We start from the raw sequence: 19,713 nt of genomic DNA, 5'->3' as shown, positions 1-19,713 counted from the left end.
CGTAACAGAAAGGGAAAAAATGTCCCTGTTGTCAACTTGTGAGGGATAAAGTGATGCTGGAAACCTAAATCACAGCGTATTCTGCTGTGACATTCACCACCTGCTCCTTTGTAAAACGAACACTAATGCGTTAACACTATCACCAGCTATTTAGGGTTGGTTTTCCCTCTTTGACTATCACAGTCTGTATTTTCTCATACCCCAAGCCTTTGTTACTGGCTTTCGGTATGCTGGGATGAACTATCACTTGTAAGTAACAGGCGTTTACTGAAGCAATAATCTAGCCAATCATCTAAAATTACATTTCTTTGTAAATATTGCATGGCATCTGAAAATAAAATTATATTGCACATTCCAATACTGTAGATGTCTCTGCTAATATAACCAGTACTTCACAGTGCAGGGACCAATAATCTCATTTGTGGTTGATCACATTTTCTTGTGTTTTGTTTTGTTCCCTCTGGGGGTGTTTTAGTACTTGTAGAAATTCGGTAAGAGAAGAATACCATCCAAAAACTTAGATCAACCACTTTTTTTTTGTTTTGTTTTCATACTCCAAGTAGTAAATTGTCATTGAGAAGAATGTGGAAAATAATGATTATCTGGTTTGTGGTACCTGTATGTGCCATGAGCTGTTACCTGTAAGTATGTGTAATTAACTGAATGCTTTTTAAAAATATAAACATTTGTGTTGTGTGTGTCTAGACTAATGGAGTTTTCTGTTTCTTTCTAGTTATTTGTCTCGTGGGATTAGGCCTGGTGGTCTTCTTCTTCAGTTTTTTACTTTCAATATTTCGTTCCAAGTACCACGGCTACCCTTACAGGTAATATCATTATACTAATATGAATGTTTTCATTTTAAACTAATAGAATAAATCGAATTTTGTGTTTTTATGTTTCTAACATGTATTTAAGGATTAATATAAAGTAGCTACCTTATTTGCAAAGTCATCTTAAACTCTGTTAAGCAGGCTTTTGAGCACCTACTATGTGTTCAGCACAGATTATATGAAGGAGAGATATATATAAGGCATGGTACCTGCCCGCCTTCATATATGATAGTTTCATTTTAGATATATGTTGCATGCATATGTATGTATGTGTGTGTGGATATATACATGTATGTATGCATTACATATATATACAGACACACACATAACAAAATGAGTTTTCAACTTTGTGGAGTTTATCAAAATTTCTTGTTTTGGTTTGCCTATTCATGATTTTTACTTCATTTACAAATTTTTTCTCATATAATCTAGTGTTCAGTGTCCAGTAAACTCCATCATAGTTTGAATTCTTCAAAGTTTTAGCTTTTTCAAATAAAGAATGGCAACATGAATGGAAAATGAAATGATAAAAGAATCTCTGGTCACTACAAGCTGTCATAAAAGAACATCTCCTAGGATTTTCATCAACATAGTTTGATAACTGGGGATGGGAAGATGTTGAAAATTTATTCTGAAACAATGTTATTATAACCAAACTATTATTGTTACTAAAGCAAAATACAGCTAACAAACCAGATTACAGTTACCCAGGTCAGGAAGTAGGCACAGGTTCATTTCTTGATCATTCCTCCCTTACCTTGTCTCAAAGGAATAAGTATTCCACTTTCTCTAGGGAGCATCCTCCTCCCCAGTGAAGAAATAAAGGTCCCTTTTCTCCAAGATTTTGAGCACTTTCTGTTGAGATAGTAGAGCTCATGATATATTGACAGAAAATAAAATCTCATAATTTACATCCCTCTTGCAGGTGAGTGAATGAGTGATAATCGCTCTGTAGTATCCGACTCTTTGTGACCCCATGGACTGTAGCTTGCCAGGTTCCTGTGTCCATGGAATTCTCCAGAATACTGGAGTGGGTTGCCATTGTGAACTGAGCAATTACTTCAAGAAAATGTTTCTTCATAGGTGATGGCAGCCATGTGTAGCTTTATCTGGGGCACAGAACTATTCCCATGACAGAGATCTGATTAAGGGCTTATCGTAAAGAGTAAAACACTTCAACCCTGCCTCTGTATCTTTTCATATGGGCAGAGGCACGTTTCCAAGACTTCTCACATCCATTAAAAATAAACGTACTCAAGGAGTAGAAGAAATCTGAATATCAGATGTGAGCTGTGGGACCATCTGCCTTTAATCTGGTCTGCAGTATAAGGGAATTTTTAAAAAACATGAGGTCTCAGGGCAAGAAGTTTAATAAGAAAGGCCAAGTAAAGTCTCCAGTTTCTTGGTTTTTATTCTTGATGCTGTCTGGCTATCTCATTTTGGTTTTGAAAATACGAAGTCAGAAGAATCAAATCCAAGATGAAGTAGGCCCAAGAAAGATGAAGTTTCTGTTCTTTTTCTCCCCTACCCTAAGATTGAGGATCATGGTTCTGTATGATTAGAGTCTCAGTTTGACTTGCATGTATTCCATTAACAGAATCTGTAGAAGAATATTTCCATTACTCAAGTTTTCATTTACTTAAAAAATACTTATTCATTTCAACCTACAGCATTTATGGTGTCAGTGAAAGGTATCTAAATTATAAAAAGGAAAGTGACATGTTATATGATTCTTAACACCTATTTAGTTGACAGAAAATGGAGGAAGGTAAAGAGCAAGTTCCAGATCTCCTTACACATCAGAGCACCTAAGCCAACAAGAATCAGTTGAGTTCAATTCAGTTGCTCAGTCATGTCTGATCCTTTGCGACTCCACAGACTGCAGCACGCCAGGCCTCCCTGTCCATCACAAACTCCCGGAGTTTACTCAAACTCATGTCCATCAAGTCAGTGATGCCATCCAACCATCTCATCCTCTGTCGTCCCCTTCTCCTCTGCCTTCGTTCCTTCCAAGCATCAGGGTCTTTTCAAATGAGTCAGTTCTTTGCATCAGGTGGCCAAAGTATTGGAGTTTCAGCTTCAGCGGTGGTCCTTCCAATGAATATTCAGGACTGATTTCCTTTAGGATGGACAGGTTGGATCTCCCTGCAGTCCAAGGGACTCTCAAGAGTCTTCAACACCACAGTTCAAAAGCATCAATTCTTCAGCGCTCAGCTTTCTTTATGGTCCAACTCTCACATCTGTACATGACTACTGGAAAAACGATAGCTTTGACTAGATGGACTTTTGTTGGCAAAGTAATGTCTCTGCTTTTTAATATGCTGTCTAGGTTGGTCATAACTTTTCTTCCAAAGAAGTGAAGTGAAGTGAAGTCACTCAGTCATGTCTGACTCTTTGTGACTCCATGGACTGTAGCCTACCAAGCTCCTCAGTCCATGAGATTTTCCAGGCAAGAGTACTGGAGTGGGTTGCCATTTCCTTTTCCAGGGGATCTTCCTGACCCAGGGATCGATTCTGGGTCTCCCGCATTGTAGGCAGATGCTTTACCGTCTCAGCTACCCTGCAATCACAATCTGCAGTGATTTTGGAGCCCAAGAAAATAAAGACTGTCACTGTTTCCATTGTTTCCCCATCTATTTGCCATGAAGTGATGGGACCGGATGCCATGATCTTAGTTTTCTGAATGATGAGCTTTAAGCCAACTTTTTCACTGTCCTCTTTCACTTTCATCAAGAGGCTCTTTAGTTCTTCTTTGCTTTCTGCCATAAGGGTGGTGTCATCTGCATATCTGAGGTTATTGATATTTCTCCCAGCAGTCTTGATTGCAGCTTGTGCTTCATTGCACCCAGTATTTCGCATGATGTACTCTGCACATAAGTTAAATAAGCAGGCTGACAATATACAGCCTTGACATACTCCTTTCACGATTGGAACCAGTCTGTTGTTCCATGTCCCATTCTAATTGTTGCTTCTTGAACTGAATACAGATTTCTCAGGAAGAAGGTCAGGGTGGTCTGGTATTCCCATCTCTTTCAGAATTTTCCATAGTTTGTTGTGATCCACACAGTCCAAGGGTTTGGCATAGTCAATGAAGCAGAAGTAGAAGTTTTTCTGGTATTCTCTTGCTTTTTTGATGATCCGGCGGATGTTGGTAATTTGATCTCTGGTTCCTCTGCCTTTTCTAAATCCAGCTTGAACATCTGGGAGTTCACAGTTCATGTATTGTTGAAGCCTGGCTTGGAGAATTTTGAGCATTACTTTACTAGTGTGTGAGATGAGTGCAATTGAGTGGTAGTTTGAGCATTCTTTGGCATTGCCTTTCTTTGGGATTGGAATGGAAACTGATCTTTTCCAGTCCTATGGCCACTGCTGAGTTTTCCAAATTTGCTAGCATATTGAGTGAAACACTTTTACAGCATCATCTTTCAGGATTTGAAACAGCTCAACTGGAATTCTATCACCTTCACTAGCTTTGTGCATAGTGATGCTTCCTAAGGCCCACTTGACTTCACTTTCCAGGATGTCTGGCTGTAGGTCAGTGATCATACATGATTACCTGAGTCGTGAAGATCTTTTTTGTACAGTTTTTCTGTGTATTCTTTCCACCTCTTCTTAATATATTCTGCTTCTGTTAGATCCATACCATTTCTGTCCTTTATTGTGCCCATTTTTGCATGGAAAGCTCTCTTGGTAAGCTGAAGTTGAACAGTTCTATGAAGACCTACAAGACCTTCTAGAGCTAATACCCCAAAATGATGTCCTTTCATTATAGGGGACTGGAATGCAAAAATAGGAAGTCAAGAAATACCTGAAGTAACAGGCAAATTTGGCCTTATAGTACCGAATGGAGCAGGGCAAAGGCTAATAGAGTTTTGCCAAGAGAACACACTGGTCATAGCAAACATCATCTTCCAGCAACACAAGAGAAGAGACTTTACACCTGGACATCACCAGATGGTCAATACTGAAATCAGATTGATTCTATTCTTAGCAGCCAAAGATGGAGAAGCTCTATACAGTCAGCAAAAACAAGACCAGGAGCTGACTGTGGCTCAGATCATGAACTCCTTATTGCCAGATTAAGACTTAAATTGAACAAAGTAGAGAAAACCACTAGACCATTCAGATATGACCTAAATCAAATTGCTATCGATTGTACAGTGGAAGTGACAAATAGATTCAAGGGATTAGATCTGATAGAGTATGAGCTAAAGAACTATGCCTGAAGAACTATGGACGGAGGTTCGAGACATTGTACAGGAGGCAGGGATCAAGACCATCTCCAAGATTGAGAAGTGCAAAAAGGCAAAATGCTTGTCTGAGGAGGTCTGACAAATAGCTGTGAAAAGAACAGAAGTGAAAGGCTAAGGAGAAAAGGAAAGATAAACCCATCAGAATGCAGAGTTCCAAAGAATAGCAAGAAGAGATAAGAAAGCCTTCGTCAGTGATCAGTGCAAAGAAATAGAAGAAAACAGTAGAATGGGAAAGACTAGAGATCTCTTCTAGAAAATTAGAGATACTAAGGGAACTTTTCATGCAAAGATGGGCACAATCCAACAAGAATAGCATTTCCTATCTAGATGTTCCTGGTCACGGTATTGCTCTGATAGAACAAGTAAAGTTAAGTTTTACTAGTTCCAAGAATAATGTTACATTTGACAGCATTGTGTTTTGTCATGATATGAAGTGTTTTAACTTTGTACTTTTCCCAAGGAGTAGCTGTCATTTAGTATTGATTGTGTAAACCGCTAATCCTCTGGTCTTTACAAGAGTGGACATGTAAAATTACCTGAGAAGCTTTTTAGAATACATATTCTAGGCCTCAGCTTAGCTTTTCATTGTGAGCATTTCTGAACCAGAGTATATGCTGGTTTTATTTCTCTATAAGTGTGACCCCCACCATGTTTATTGGGTCCCAATCCCACCCCCTTGTCAGGGCCCACCAGGCTAAATGGGGAGGGGGCTTGCTGACATCTAGCCTCATGGGACTGGAAGTAAGATGAAATGTCCTGTAAGAAGTCAGATGCAAATCACACCCTAGGTGGCTTATGAATATGAAATTTGACATAGTTTAGATGAAAACCCCTAAAAGTGCTGCCAAGAAACAGCATCAGAACAGAACCCAGCATTAAATAACAAGCAGCAGCCTGGGAAGACAGGTGCACTGAAAGAGTGGGACATGGCGTTACAGAGACATGAAGGCAGGGACCCGGCTGTGGCCCAGCTCTCGCGAGCTCTGTGATTTGCTGGGCTGTTGCAGGACTCAGCCATCCAGCCCTCCTGTGACTCTACTGAAATTGTTCTTTTGGTTTCACCATCTCTTATCACTTTAAAGCTTCCTAGTATTCCTCTTCAGACTCTTAAGAACTTCTGCTTGTTTCTGCATTGTGTCTTTTCCATGGATATAGTGATGCATCATTCATCAAGCTTCCATAAATCCATCCCGCCCTCTTATACCATCCCTCTCCAGTCATTCATCTTCTTGCTTTGTAAGGTTGGTAGGACAGGTTATATATGTTCCTTTTATCACATTTACAGCAACCCTTAGAGCTAACAAAATATGGCAGGTGGGAGCATTGTGGATGAAAAACATGTGCTTTACATTAGAATGTTTTTATGCTCTTATTAATCTAACCCATGGATATATGCCAAGGTTACCCTAGTAATGTTATATACTGCTTTGGGATTTGTTTTCAATTCATTGCATCATTTTTCCCTTCAGAATAAAGTTTTTCTCAGAAATTTAATCAATTTTATTATGAATGATTATGATAATAAACATATTAGTCATATCAAGAGTTAAAGCTGGATTTAGAAAAGGCAGAGGAACCAGAGATCAAATTGCTGGCATCTGTTGGATCATAGAAAAAGCAAAATAGTTCCAGAAAAACATCTACTTTTGCTTCATTGACTATGCCAAAGTCTTTGATTGTGTGGACCACAGCAAACTATGGAAATTCTTCAAGAGATGGGTATACCCGACCACCTTACCTGCCTCCTGAGGAAGGACCTGTATGCAGGTCAAGAAGCAACAGTTTAAACTGGACATGAAACAACAGACTGGTTCCAAACTGGGAAAGGAGTTTGTCAAGGCTGTATATTGTCACCCTGCTTATTTCTGTGCAGAGTACATCATGTGAAATGCCAGGCTGGATGAAGCACAGGCTGGAATAAAGATCACCGGGAGAAATAGCAATAACCTCAGATATGCAGATAACATCACCCTTATGGCAGAAAGCGAAGAGGAACTAAAGAGCCTCTTGATGAAAGTGAAAGAGGAGAATGATAAAGCTGTCTTAAAACTCAACATTCAAAAGCTAAGATCATGGCATCTGGTCCCATCACTTCATGGCAAATGGATGGGGAAACAATGGAAACAGTGACAGACTTTATTTTCCTGGACTCCAAAATCAGGGCAGATGGTGACCACAGCCATGAAAATAAAAGACTTGACCTCCTTGGAAGAAAAGCTGACAAACCTAGACAGTGTATTAAAAAGCAGAGACATTACTTTGTCGTCAGAGGTCCATCTAATCAAAGCTATGGTTTTTCCAGTAGTCATGTATGGATGTGAGAGTTGGACCATAGAGAAAGCTCATCACCGAAGAATTAAATGCTTTCGAACCACAGTGTTGGAGAAGACTCTCAAGAGTCCCTTGGACTGCAAGGAGATCAAACCAGCCTAAAGAAAATCAATCCTGAATATTCATTGAAAGGACTGATGCTGTAGTTCCAATACTTTGGCCACCTGATTCAAAGAGCCAACTCATTAGAAAGACCCTGATGCTAGGAAAATTGAAGGCAGGAGAAGGGGATGACAGAGGACAAGATCATTGGATGGCATTACCAACTCAATGGACACGAGTTTGAACAAGCTCCAGTAGATGGTGAAGGACAGGGAAGCCTGGCATGCTGCAGTCCATGGAGTCGCAAAGAGTCAGACAGGACTGAGCGTCTGAACAGTAATAACAACAAATCAAGAACAGTTGTGGCCCAAAGGACTAGGAGGAGAGTATACACCAGAGAACTGGAATAATCCTGAGCTAAATTCTAGAAACCAGGCAGCATAGTGGAGAAGAAAGTATCTATCCAGCTAGTTCACTGGAGAAAAAGCAAACGTGATGCAGAAGCCAGAGTGAGAGGAGGAATAAATGAGAAAAAGGAAGAGAGAAGTCATTTGGGAATAGTTGAAAAGTGAAAGTCGCTCAGTCGTGTCTGACTCTTTGCAACCCCAACTGGAATTCTCCAGTCCAGAATACTGGAGTGGGTAGCCTTTTCCTTCTCCAGGAGTTAAAAGATGAGATGTCAGTACAAAAGAAAAAAGAAACCTTTTCCTTCTGAGCTGCTCTGTGGGAGAAACTCGGTCAGTGATGAACATAGTGCCATATTCTGGAGGGACACTTTGCAATCCCAGCAGCATATGTTTCTGTGGCACCAGCATAATATGATTTGATTAAAAAAACAAAAACAAAAAAAAACCTTGTTCCTATTGGAAAATGATAGTTCGTAGGGAAGGAGAAAATAAGATTCTGGACACTATCATTATAACAAGAGAAAGGCTATTCCATATGTCAGAAGATATGCCCTGGCCTCGTATTACTGAAAAGACCGTGTGGATGTCCATATTCAAAGGGAGTTAGTGGTTATTATAATGTATCATAAACCCTCGTGACCAAGAGGTAAGTCAACCCCCAATCATTTTTACCAATATACACTGAAGTACGCTTGTACGGGGAAAAAAAAAAAAAGACTTTCTTAAACAAGACCATTTCCTTGTCCTTGAGATGAGCTGCCAGGACAAAAAAACAGTTTTCTTCTAAAAGAATGGAAAACCCTCCCTCTTCTACCTACTCTGGTTGATACTGGATAAGATGCGAGATATCCTTTACTGAAAACGCACATTTGAACATAACTCCCTCTGCTAATTGAAAAACACCTTTAGCAAGGGCTTTAGCTTCAATGCCATAATCCACTCTTGGGTGTAATACCATAGCCTTTGGTGGCCTTTGATGTCTGTTTTAGGTTTGTGATTTTTAACTTTTATACCAGGAAATGCCACTGATGTCTATAAACTAATTTTTTATTGCCTCACAATTTTTAATTGATCGACAGTCTTTAATTTCTTCTGTATGGAATGATCTTTCTGCTTTTCCATTTTTATTTTTAACTTCACAGAACCTTAAACATTCATGTGTTTCTTATTTTCTGAAAACTTCACACTGATATTTTTGTTGTTGAACTGTGTGCTTGCTGAAAGGGATAAAAGTCTATTATATGTTTACCCTATTTCCTTAAATCTTCCCCACATTTTGGTCTTAACAGTTTTTTCCCTACAGTATCAGCATCTTTCATACTATGACTAAATTCTCCCAGATCATCTTTTAAGTTTCAGTAAGCAAACTTCCGTCATTTACATCCTTAATCTACATGTTACTAACTCAGAGACTTTGGGAAAGTTAAATAACTTTTCTAAACCTTGGTTTTCTTATTTCTAAGTGGGAAATGTTTACATACTTTGACATCATGTAAAGGTTACATGATGTAAGTCACTTAGCACATTGCCTAGTACTTAGTATGTGGCACATAGTATTACTTACTCAAAAACTACTTTCTGCTAATTATTATTATTAGTTCTGATGTAAATATTTTACCTATTTAATTTTTCCTGAGCAGGATTTTTTTTTTTTGCTAAAAATTAAGCAAGTGTTGTTTTTTATTTGCATGATTCAGTGGGGTGAAGATTAGATTTTCCCTGAACCTTCTGAGGAACTTAATTGGGCTCTCAAAACCTTTGAAATTAGTGAAATAACAAAGATATTAAGAATTTGATCTAATTACCATCTGACGCATAGTTCAGAAAAAGAAATTATACTCTAGTGGTAGCAAGAATTCATTTTGTATATTAAATAAAGATTAGCTTTAGGGCTTGTTCCACTTTCCAAGAGCAAAGTGCTAGTGTTCGTGCATGAATATCGTCTCTTATGGGTAATTAATTACTTTCCCACTGGTTGCCCCTGACATACTTTGATTCAAAAGTTTTCTTCAAAAAGATTTCTATAAAACTATTTGAAAGATCAAGTCTCTGAGTAGGAAAATAGTATAGAACATTCTCTACTAATTCTCTCACTTTGCTACCTGTTTATGATTCTTTAATTGTCTTAGAGAGATGATGTGGTATGATGGGGAAATATTTAGAATCCAAGACATGAATTAAAATTCAGTATATCGTTTTGTGTGACAGTTAAGAACTCTGGCCCAGCAGGCATAGATACAGGTTTGAATCTTACACCCTCTCATCACTAACTTTGGGACTAACTTCTCAGTCTCATTTTTCCTGACCTGTAAAAGTATGTTTTTATGGGGTTGGGTAACAACTTTGTTAAGCTTATTTCTTCATTTGTAAACTTGGAGTAATAATTAATATGTATCTGAGAATTTTAAGGGGATAAATTACATCATCAATTTATAGTTCATGGAATGTTGCAGGTTCTCAGAAGAAATTAGCTCACCTACCTCTTGCCTATCCTTAGCCATTTCAGCGCTTGGTTATTCAATAGCACTTTACCACGTTAGCTTTTTCATTAAATATCCATATGTAACTTTTGTGTGTTGGCGTTCTTTTCTTTCTAGAGTACTGTAAGGTGCCTTACAGAAGGTCATGGCTGTGCCTTTTTAATATCTCCAGAGTGTTACACATAGCAGGTGCTCATCGTGTACTTAATAACCGAATATGTTTACTCAGAAGCATCTTGTAAATGTACTCCTTATCTAAATGCAACAGGAGCCATTAAGATAGAAACACAGCGGACAGAAGAGTGTTGGTTTGCCACACTGCACAACTCCAGAAGGTGGACTCACGTCACGGGACACCCCCATGGAGTTGTCCTGTTGTTCCACCACACTGAAGGAGCGCAGTGTGCACAAACAGTGTCCTGCAAACCTGCGCTCTAAAGATACTTATTGCAACGTCAAATCGACCCTGAGCTGGCTGGCATCAAAAAATATGCACTGATTAAGCTTACAGTGGACATAGAAACTATTAACAAGATACCTGTAATTCATGATGTCTTTGGTTCCTTTGAGTTACTTTGAGAAATAATGAGTTAAAAAAAAAAATCAGTCTACATTCCATAATGGAAAGTACAGAATAATAGCTAGACATGAAAGACATTCCTGATGAATTTTGAGGCAAGTATACTAATGAACCAGCACAGCAAGGCAAAATATCCCAGGACATGCAGTATGTAACAATATCCCATTCATTTCTATATCTTACTTAGGTGTAGATCTTTTATCTGTAGGGAAAATAGAAAATACAGTCTTAAGCTATACAAATAGAAAACAGAGAAATGGTGTGGTGATCAACCCACAATATGTGTCATTGATAATAATTTCACTGGGATTGCCTTTCTGATGCTGAGTTCCAGCTTTGAGGAATACCATGAAGGACCAAAGACTTAGAGATGAGTCAGTGAAGATCTGGAGAGGGTCGACATAAAGAATATAGTGCTGTCTTTGTAATACTATTTTACAAGTGGAAATTGAATCTCAAGGACTATTTTTTCCATATTGTTGTATTTCACTGTGGTGTATTGGAAAGTGATCTGGACTTTGAGTGAGAAGATGAGATTTGGACCATGGCACTTTAAAACTGTAACTTCAGGCAAGTCTTTTCATCTTCTCTGAGCCTCAGTTTTCCTCATCTTTCAGATAACAGCCATAATCTTTATCTCATAAGTTAAGACAAGTTGTGGCAAACTGTTGTTTCACAAATGAAAGGTAACTTTGAACTGTGAGATCTCATATTGCAGTCATGCTGTAGTACTTAGCTGCTACAGGAACAAGTCCTTGGATAAACTTTCCAGCAATAGACTTTGGCCCACAGAATTAACCACTGACAAGCACAGTGTTTTTTTTTTTTTTAAACAATAATATTCATATGCATGTGTATGCCCTCCACTTCAAACAAAATATGATTGCATTTAGTTATTTCTGTTTTATTACTTTAGGGAAGAAAACAGAACTATACAGCTGACAGAAATACATTGAATTCTGCCAAGGAAAAATGTAGTCAGTTGCCTTTTTCCCACTAACAATATAAGTCTTAATGTTCACAATAATAAAATACAAGTCTTCTAAACGTGGACTAATTTTTTAATTGTTTGGTAATTCAAAACTAGATATTAGGAACCTCTATATAAATCCAACGTGATTTTAATAGAAAACTCAGAATCTAGGCTTTTTGATTTTGCAGCGCACATTCCCACCCCTCAGACCTCAGAAGACATGGTCTAAGCAGAGACACACAGCAAAGGAAGCTCTTTGGAGGGTTATTTCCATTGTGTAAATACAATTCTCTTACTCCAGCAGAAATGCCACCATTCAGCAACCCCCTGAAAGCAGGGAAAGATGAGAAAGCTCCTGTTTTCCCTAAGTTCTGTTTTTTATCTGACCGCCAACCTCTTCCCACATACAAGCTCTATTGGTCTTTTCCCCCAGACCCAGCATCCATGTTTCTGACCACACAGAGTTATGAACAATTACCAGCCTCTTCCAAAACATCCCCCTCTGTATAGGCTATAGAGATGTGCCCTTAGCAGTTGTAAGACTTGACAGCTGTCACCCTGTGTAGCCGCAGATACAGAAAGCTTACTGCTCGCAAAGATCTGTTTCCCATCTCCTAATAAAATCCTGAATTTCTTCAGGCCTTTATTTTAGATCATGTACTTAAGACTTGAAGATTTTTCGGGGTTTGGTAAGTTTCTGTCACAAAGAAGAGAGCCCCCAGGGTTTCTGGCCAAAGAGGCCTGGCTGGCAGCCATCATGTACTTCTCCCTGGCATCCCTTAGAACGCTTGTGAAGATAAAGGTTAGAAAATCCCAAGAACAGGGAATCATTAAGTTCTACTAACTCCAAGGCCAAGGCAACAGGCATGAACTCGCTAGTGGCCTATCCTTGTTCTGAGTAAAGAACCAAGGCTTTTCCTCCCTTTTATACTTTTTGGCTCTAAGATGACATCAGCAGCTGCCCCTTATCCATGTAAGCAATTTCTATGTGACAGAGTGCCAGGACATGCCCAGAAGTCTCTGACTTCTTTCCTAGTTTGAGAACAGGAAGTGAGAACCTTAGCCAAGAAAATTCTGGCCAGCTGAAGATCTCGGTAGAGAATTTAACCTGATCTCAATTGGACAGAATTCATTCATTCAAGAGCACTGCATCCATTCTGATGTTTTAAAACACTGGGGAACAGGTGAATTAATTACTCTAAGAGAAGTCTAAACAAAATACCAACCATTGTTTGGTGCCTCCTTCATATTTCACAGGAGAAAAGGAACATGTTTCACATGTAATACAGTCTCCAGCAGCCACCTAGTAATCAAACCAGATGCCTTTTCTCATGTGGCAACCTACATAACCCTTCTAGGATTCTAGTTAACTATCTCCTCTTGAATATCTTATGCCCTGGATTTTGTAACATGATACTCGTAGACCTTCCTTTTTCCTTACAGATGACTTCTCGGTCCCAACAGACATGCCAAATTCTGACCTAAGGCCTAGAACCAGACCTCAGACCACATTGTCACCTCAGCCTCAGCTCCAAAGCCAGGCTCATCCCTGCTCCAAACCCGGGTCTCTTCTGCCCATGTTCCCTAACACACTGTTATTGTTACAATCATACAACATATAAAAGTAGAACCTTTTTAATCTTCCCAGAACCAAAAAGTTAGCAAGCATAAAATGATCATAAAGGGTCATATTCTTGCTTTTATGATAGTAGTATTTTTATAAAAGGTGATCTTTAGTGTTCCATAGCTTGAAATGTTCAGACTATTTTTATTTTTTTTAAAAATCCTGTAAATTGTCAGATATTTTTTAAATTGTAAGTTTTGCAGCTTTCATTACAGTTTTAAATATTTTATGGTGATGTTTTCTTTTTTAACTGTCAGTCAGTTAGCTTTATCTTGAGGGCAACCTTATATCTGAGGACAGAGAAAGCCAAAGTGTTCATTTACACGTTTATATATATATATATAATATACACCTGCTTTGCCACCACTGTTAAAGATTGGGTGGATTGAACAGCAGCAGTATCTTAATGCTCTGAGGAATGTTACTGCTGATCTTCATGGCAGTGTTACCCTTGGAGTACTTAAGTCATAAATTATGTCAAAAAATAGAAGTAATGTCTTGTTGCCTCTAGACATCAGCACTTGATTTTTATCTTGTAATATGTAATTCCTCAGAAAAAGATAGGGTAATGAAAAGTTCAGGCTGTATTGCATAATTGCTTTATTATATACTATAATAGAGATAATATACATTCAAATATATAATGCTTTATATTTACTGTTTATATAGTATATGCAGTATATTATATTTATATTCACTATATAGTATATATATGCTATATAATGTGTATTTTTTTTTACTATTTATTTATATAGTATCACAGGATTAAAATAAACATTAGCACTGGAAAGAACTTTGGAGATCATCCAAAACAAGCATTCTTCTCACTAATGAGGAAACCGAGGTTCAGAAAGACGAAGTAACATATGCCTAGGATATTATAATTTAAGTGTTTGAGTATTAAACTTATTAGATTGAACAGTTTCCCAACTACATGGTTTTTCAACTATAGTAACCATTAATATTTTTAATATTAATTAACAATTGGTTCATATCTGGTTGTCCTAAAGTTACTTTGTCAAGACTATAAAAAGCAAACTTGCTACACGTTAGCAGAAAGATACAAATAGCTAACAAAAGCTTAATGATGTTATTGAAATTGACTTATGGTATTACAAACTTACATTTCTTTTCATAGATAAAAGTGTTGCCTAGGGAAATCAATAAAGGCAAAAATAGTTATTTTACTTTCTATATATATAAACATCTATTTGTATTGTTTCATCAGAACCTGATGATACTTTTATTATGATTTATAATAAATTATTTTTGACTGTTCAATATAGTGAAATTATAAAATTCTTAGTTATTTTAAGTAAGTGCATATTGATTAAATAACCAGAAAAAGTATTTTGTCTAAGATATGTCTATGAAATGACCTGATCCAAGTGTATGTTTCAGCTCATTCCCTTTCTTCCCCTGTGTTATCACTTTAAATGCCAGTTTAACTAGTAGTCTTGCTAACATTGAGAATGGCTCACAGAAGTTAACCAAACTTAACCAACATACGTTCAAGTTCTTATCAACATCTGCTTTCACCCCTGACCTAGTCTCACCTGATCCCATTACAGGATCTAGTTCACAGAAATTGCCCTGATATAAAATTACAATGAAGTGAATTAATGTAACTGTATATGACATTACATATTTATTTTATATTTATCTGTACTAAGTTAATATAGAATAAAAAGCACACTGTGTTTTATTTTCAGCAAAGAATTTTCTTTCTTTTTCAGCTTTTTAATTAAGTGAAGCCGAGTGGGATTTGCATTAAGTGACTGTTTACCATGAAGACAAAGTGTCCCAGACATACTAGTTCCAATTCTTGAGTCCATTTCCTTGCTGATTGTGATAATCCAGCTGTTTCTTGTACAATTTTTTTTTTAATGTGAGTTTTCCTAGTAAACTTAATTTATAGACACGGATGGTTAAATTTAACATGGAATGAACAAAGGCAACAGTGAAGAGTTTTTCCAGCAAATTATAGTCTATGTATGCTATAGATCGAAATAAACAACAATGTAATTATGAATTCATGCTTTTAAGCTGTTTACTCATTAGTAAAGAAAACTATAATGTTAGTAAAGGAGAAACTATGAAATGTATCCTCAAAAATTCTTGGGATTGTACAGAGATAGGTGTATGCATGAAAATATGTCATGTACTGAAAAATTATACTTTCCTCAGTCTCAGTATAAAGGATGTGTATGGTTACAAATAGCGTTTTGTTCTTATTAATCATAACTAGATGAAGGAGATGGGGCAGAGAGCTGGAAAAATAGTACACGGATGCCTGCCCTGGGAAGTGGAGGTCCTTCCCGGGATAGAAATCTATAGCAAACATGACTAAATTGGCATGCCTCAGGGCACAGGCAACGGGAGCAGCACACCAGAGCCAGGAGCGAATTCTTCCCCAGCTCAGAAGTGTGGCCCACAAATCCAGACCTGCAGCCACAAAACCCACCCACTGGGGACGGTATCCCCTTGTGTCCTATGGAAGAGGCTAGTCATCAAAACCTTATTCCCAGACCTGAACAGAGACTCTGTGCATGTGTGCCAAGTCGCTTCAGTCATGTCCGACTCTTTGTGACCCCATGGACTGTAGCCCACCAGGCTCCTTTGTCCCTGGGATTCTCCAAGCAGGAGTACTGGAGCAGGTTGCCATTCCCTCTTCCAGGAGATTCTTCCCAACCCAGGGATTGAACCCCCATCTTTTATATCTCCTGCACTGGCAGGCAGTTTCTTTACCACTAGGGCCACCTGGTAAGCCCTGATAGAGAGTAGTTATCCTAATATGAGTGAGGGACTTAGTGAAACTTTATTGAAAAGCAAATATAGGAGACTAACCATTATTATGTTTGTATATTGTATTTTAGCTTATAAAGCACCTTCCCATTTGTTAGGGTATTTTTTTCTTCATAGCAACTCTGTAAATTAGGCATTTAGACAGGAAATGTATATTTTATCTAACTTATTTAAGTACTGGAAGCTGAAAGCCACAAAGGAAAAATAGAGCTCATAACTGGGCTTTCAGACTCTCAAACCTGAATTTCCATTTTCTTCCTTTTTTTTTTTTTTTGAATTTTCATTTTATGTGGTGCAATCTAAAGAATTTAGAAGCACAGTTAATCTTAGTCACCTCAATAAACTTTTTTAGCCTTTGTTATCAAATTTTCCTTAAGGTCTGAGTAACAGACCATGGAAATCTGTGTTAGTTGGGAGTCCCAGCTATGTAGTCTCAAACCAGGGCTCATGTGCATGTCCACTGAACTACACGTTTTGTACCTGTAAAATTCAGTAAAGAATGGGAAATATAAAAATCTTCAAGGATATATGAAGTTAAATCCCAGGATAGTATGTGTGCTAGCAGGAAGGAACACGATGATATTCAGCAAAAATCATGATGTAAATTCTCAACCTTAACACATGCTCCCAAAATCTGTTATTTAAAATCACGTTTACTCTCCCAGTTTCTGTACACAAAAGGATCAATTCAGTATTGGAATGGCATTTATGGGAAAGCAGTAAGTGATCATAATAATTTGTTTAATGTCTACACCTAGGTAGCATTTGACCTGTAAATCTCAATCCATTAGAGTCCTCTTCTCTTTTCTAAAGTTTATTCAGGATGAGCATCAAAATTGGGAGTTTGAGGCCAAATTTTACATTGAGTAAAAGCTTCTTTATCTTACACAGTTACTTTTGCTTGTTCCTTTAAAGCTCAAAATTCTTATTAACAGCACACATCTAATCTCTTTATAAAGCCTGCTGCTGCTGCTGCTGCTGCTGCTAAGTCACTTCAGTCATGTCTGGCTCTGTACGACCCCATAGATGGCAGCCCACTAGGCTCCTTTGTCCCTGGGATTCTCCAGGCAAGAATACTGGAGTGGGTTGCCATTTCCTTCTCCAATGCATGAAAATGAAAAGTGAAAGGGAAGTCGCTCAGTTGTGTCCGACTCTTAGCGACCCTATGGACTGCAGCCTACTAGGCTCTTCCGTCCATGGGATTTTCCAGGCAAGAGTACTGGAGTGGGTTGCCATTGCCTTCTCTGTTATAAAGCCTAATAATGTTTAATTATGACCAAAGTCAGCTAGTTCTCAGACACTGTGACTGAGGTAAAGAGAACTTCCCTATCCCAGATTAGTAAAAAAAATTTCTAGCCTATATTCTGTAATTTTTCTCCAAATATTAAATATATGCCACCTATGACTACCCCCGCTCCCTGCCCTGAGTTTCAGTTTGAAAAGCTGTGGCTTTGTAGTAGGCAATTATTGAATTAGGGAAAGGAAAAAAGTCTGCCTCGAAATAAGTCATTCCTAGAAAGTGCTACAGACAAAACTACAGGAATTAGCTCAAATGTAGTCTGTTTTCAGAATGCAGCATGTGGAAAATCACATACAAAACATAAGATATCTTCACTTTTGTCAAATAATTTAAATTGAAAAATGAATCTGTATGTGGTGTATTACATCCTTCAATGTTACTTCAGCTAGATTCACTGCATGGAAGTCTCCCTTAAAAACAGATTTTATGCTTAACCATCTCCAGTTAGAATAAAAGGAATTAACTTGCCTACTCAGTTGGAGAGAAAAATCTTAATATAAAATCCATCCAAAGGAGTAAAATTCCATTTAAATCTTAATATGAAAATTTCATCTATTAATGTAATAACATCTGTTGAATAAAGTGTTCCATTTTCCTCAGCACATTGTTCCTTACGTTAGATATTCACATGAGTAAGCCCAATAGTGTTGTGTGTTTACTGTAATTTTTCTTTTTCTGTCATGTGAAGGAATATCCTTGTCAGTTATCATTCAGCAAGCATGATGATTTGGGGAGATGAGAACTTATAACCAAAGAGCTTGTCGAGTATTCCCTTTCTTGCTGTTAGGAGACCCTCCCACAAAGGTACATGAAGAGAGTGGTTACACTACACCAAGATCAAAGACACTGAACATTTTGCTTCAAGAGGAACTGGTTTACGGGGCAAACACATGAGCTCTGGCCTCTAGGGTCAAAACATTTGAGTGGCCTCTTAGAGACTTAATGTTCCTCAGAGTGCACAGAACTCAGTAAGTTTAAAACATTAAAACAAGATGTTTTTCCTATTCCAGCAGGAAGCCAAACTGACTTAATTTCTAATAGTGGAAAACGGGTGAGCATAGTAGCCAGTTATACTCAAAGGGTACAAGTATGTACATGAATCCACCCCTAAATTTCCTTATATGATTCATAAGCACATCTGTCATTTTCCATGGAACATTTTCCATGTTCCTTCTTTACCTATTTTTCTGGACTATATGCAGATGTTTATGATATAACTAGAGTATAAGTACACAAAGTTTTAATAAAGGATCACATATTCGGACTAATAGCAAAGCCATGTTACATTCACCCAAATGTTGGTGCATCTACTTCCATTAAAAATATGCATATATGCCAACAAAAGTAGCATAATGAGGAACTCCAGGGACCTAGCCCCTCCATAGAAACACTAGAAAAACTGACAAAACCTGGCTGTTGTTAATTTTGTTGAAAGTATGTAAAGTAGTTTAAGTCTTATAGGAGCCAAGTAAATGCTTAAAAAACAAAAAAAATAAAAACTGAAACCCAGGAGGATAGTTTAATGGCATTTCATCTTACTTTTCCTCAGCCTTCTGCCCTAGTCAGCCTCAAAAAAATGGCAGCTTGTCTTCCTGGCGTGGGCATCTGGTTCTGAGGAAGCAGAACGGACCTTGTTCCCAAGGAACAGTGTGTGTTCTCACTTTTCTGGAGGCTTCTAGGAAAACAGGCAAGAGGCTTGGCTTTGTTCCACCTAACTCAGAAGTCCCTCAGGGTAGCAAAAGGGCTGCACGCAAAGGGTGTTTCTCTAGAAACTCTGAAGGTAAATGAACATGCTGCTGCTGCCCAGGCAAATGATAATAGCTGGGACAAACAACACACACAGAGTTGAAAGCCTGGCTGGAAAACTGGGGAGTGACATACTCTGGGGAATAAGGGCTTCAAAAAGCACCCTCATATTCTAAGGAATCTAGAAGGCCCCGCCAGTAACCCAAGGCAGAATACATCTTCATAAAAAGTGTGCAAAGACCTTCAGCTTTTACCTCTTGCCAGTCTTTACACCAAAGCCCAAGCAGGAAGTGGAGCTGTAAACCCTAGGTAAGTGTTGAAGGGGCATCAAACACAGTCAAT

At 38.0% G+C, this 19,713-nt stretch overlaps 1 protein-coding gene across 9 annotated transcripts in view; it reads left to right on the top strand.

The window, feature by feature from the left end:
- The window catches only part of TUSC3 (tumor suppressor candidate 3), a 222,802-nt gene extending 207,064 nt beyond the window's left edge, over window positions 1–15,738 (top strand). For 4 of the 9 annotated variants that reach the window (XR_011253491.1, XR_011253489.1, XM_069573129.1 and 1 more), the window contains 2 exons: window positions 734–824; window positions 15,257–15,738. Coding sequence is in view for 4 of the 9 variants with exons in the window: in XM_069573129.1 (XP_069429230.1) it covers window positions 734–824; window positions 15,257–15,272 (107 nt within the window). In the remaining 5 variants the exon portion in view is untranslated. Of the gene's footprint in view, window positions 1–733; window positions 2,781–7,641; window positions 8,579–11,430; window positions 11,494–15,256 lie in introns of those variants that run through there. The other 5 variants (XR_011253492.1, XM_069573130.1, XM_069573128.1 and 2 more) reach the window with 3 other exon arrangements.
- The last annotated feature ends 3,975 nt before the right edge of the window (window positions 15,739–19,713 follow it).

This window comes from Ovis canadensis, chromosome 26 (assembly GCF_042477335.2).
Source record: "Ovis canadensis isolate MfBH-ARS-UI-01 breed Bighorn chromosome 26, ARS-UI_OviCan_v2, whole genome shotgun sequence".
NCBI lineage: Eukaryota > Metazoa > Chordata > Mammalia > Artiodactyla > Bovidae > Ovis > Ovis canadensis.
This window is presented reverse-complemented; position numbering and strand designations above follow the sequence as displayed.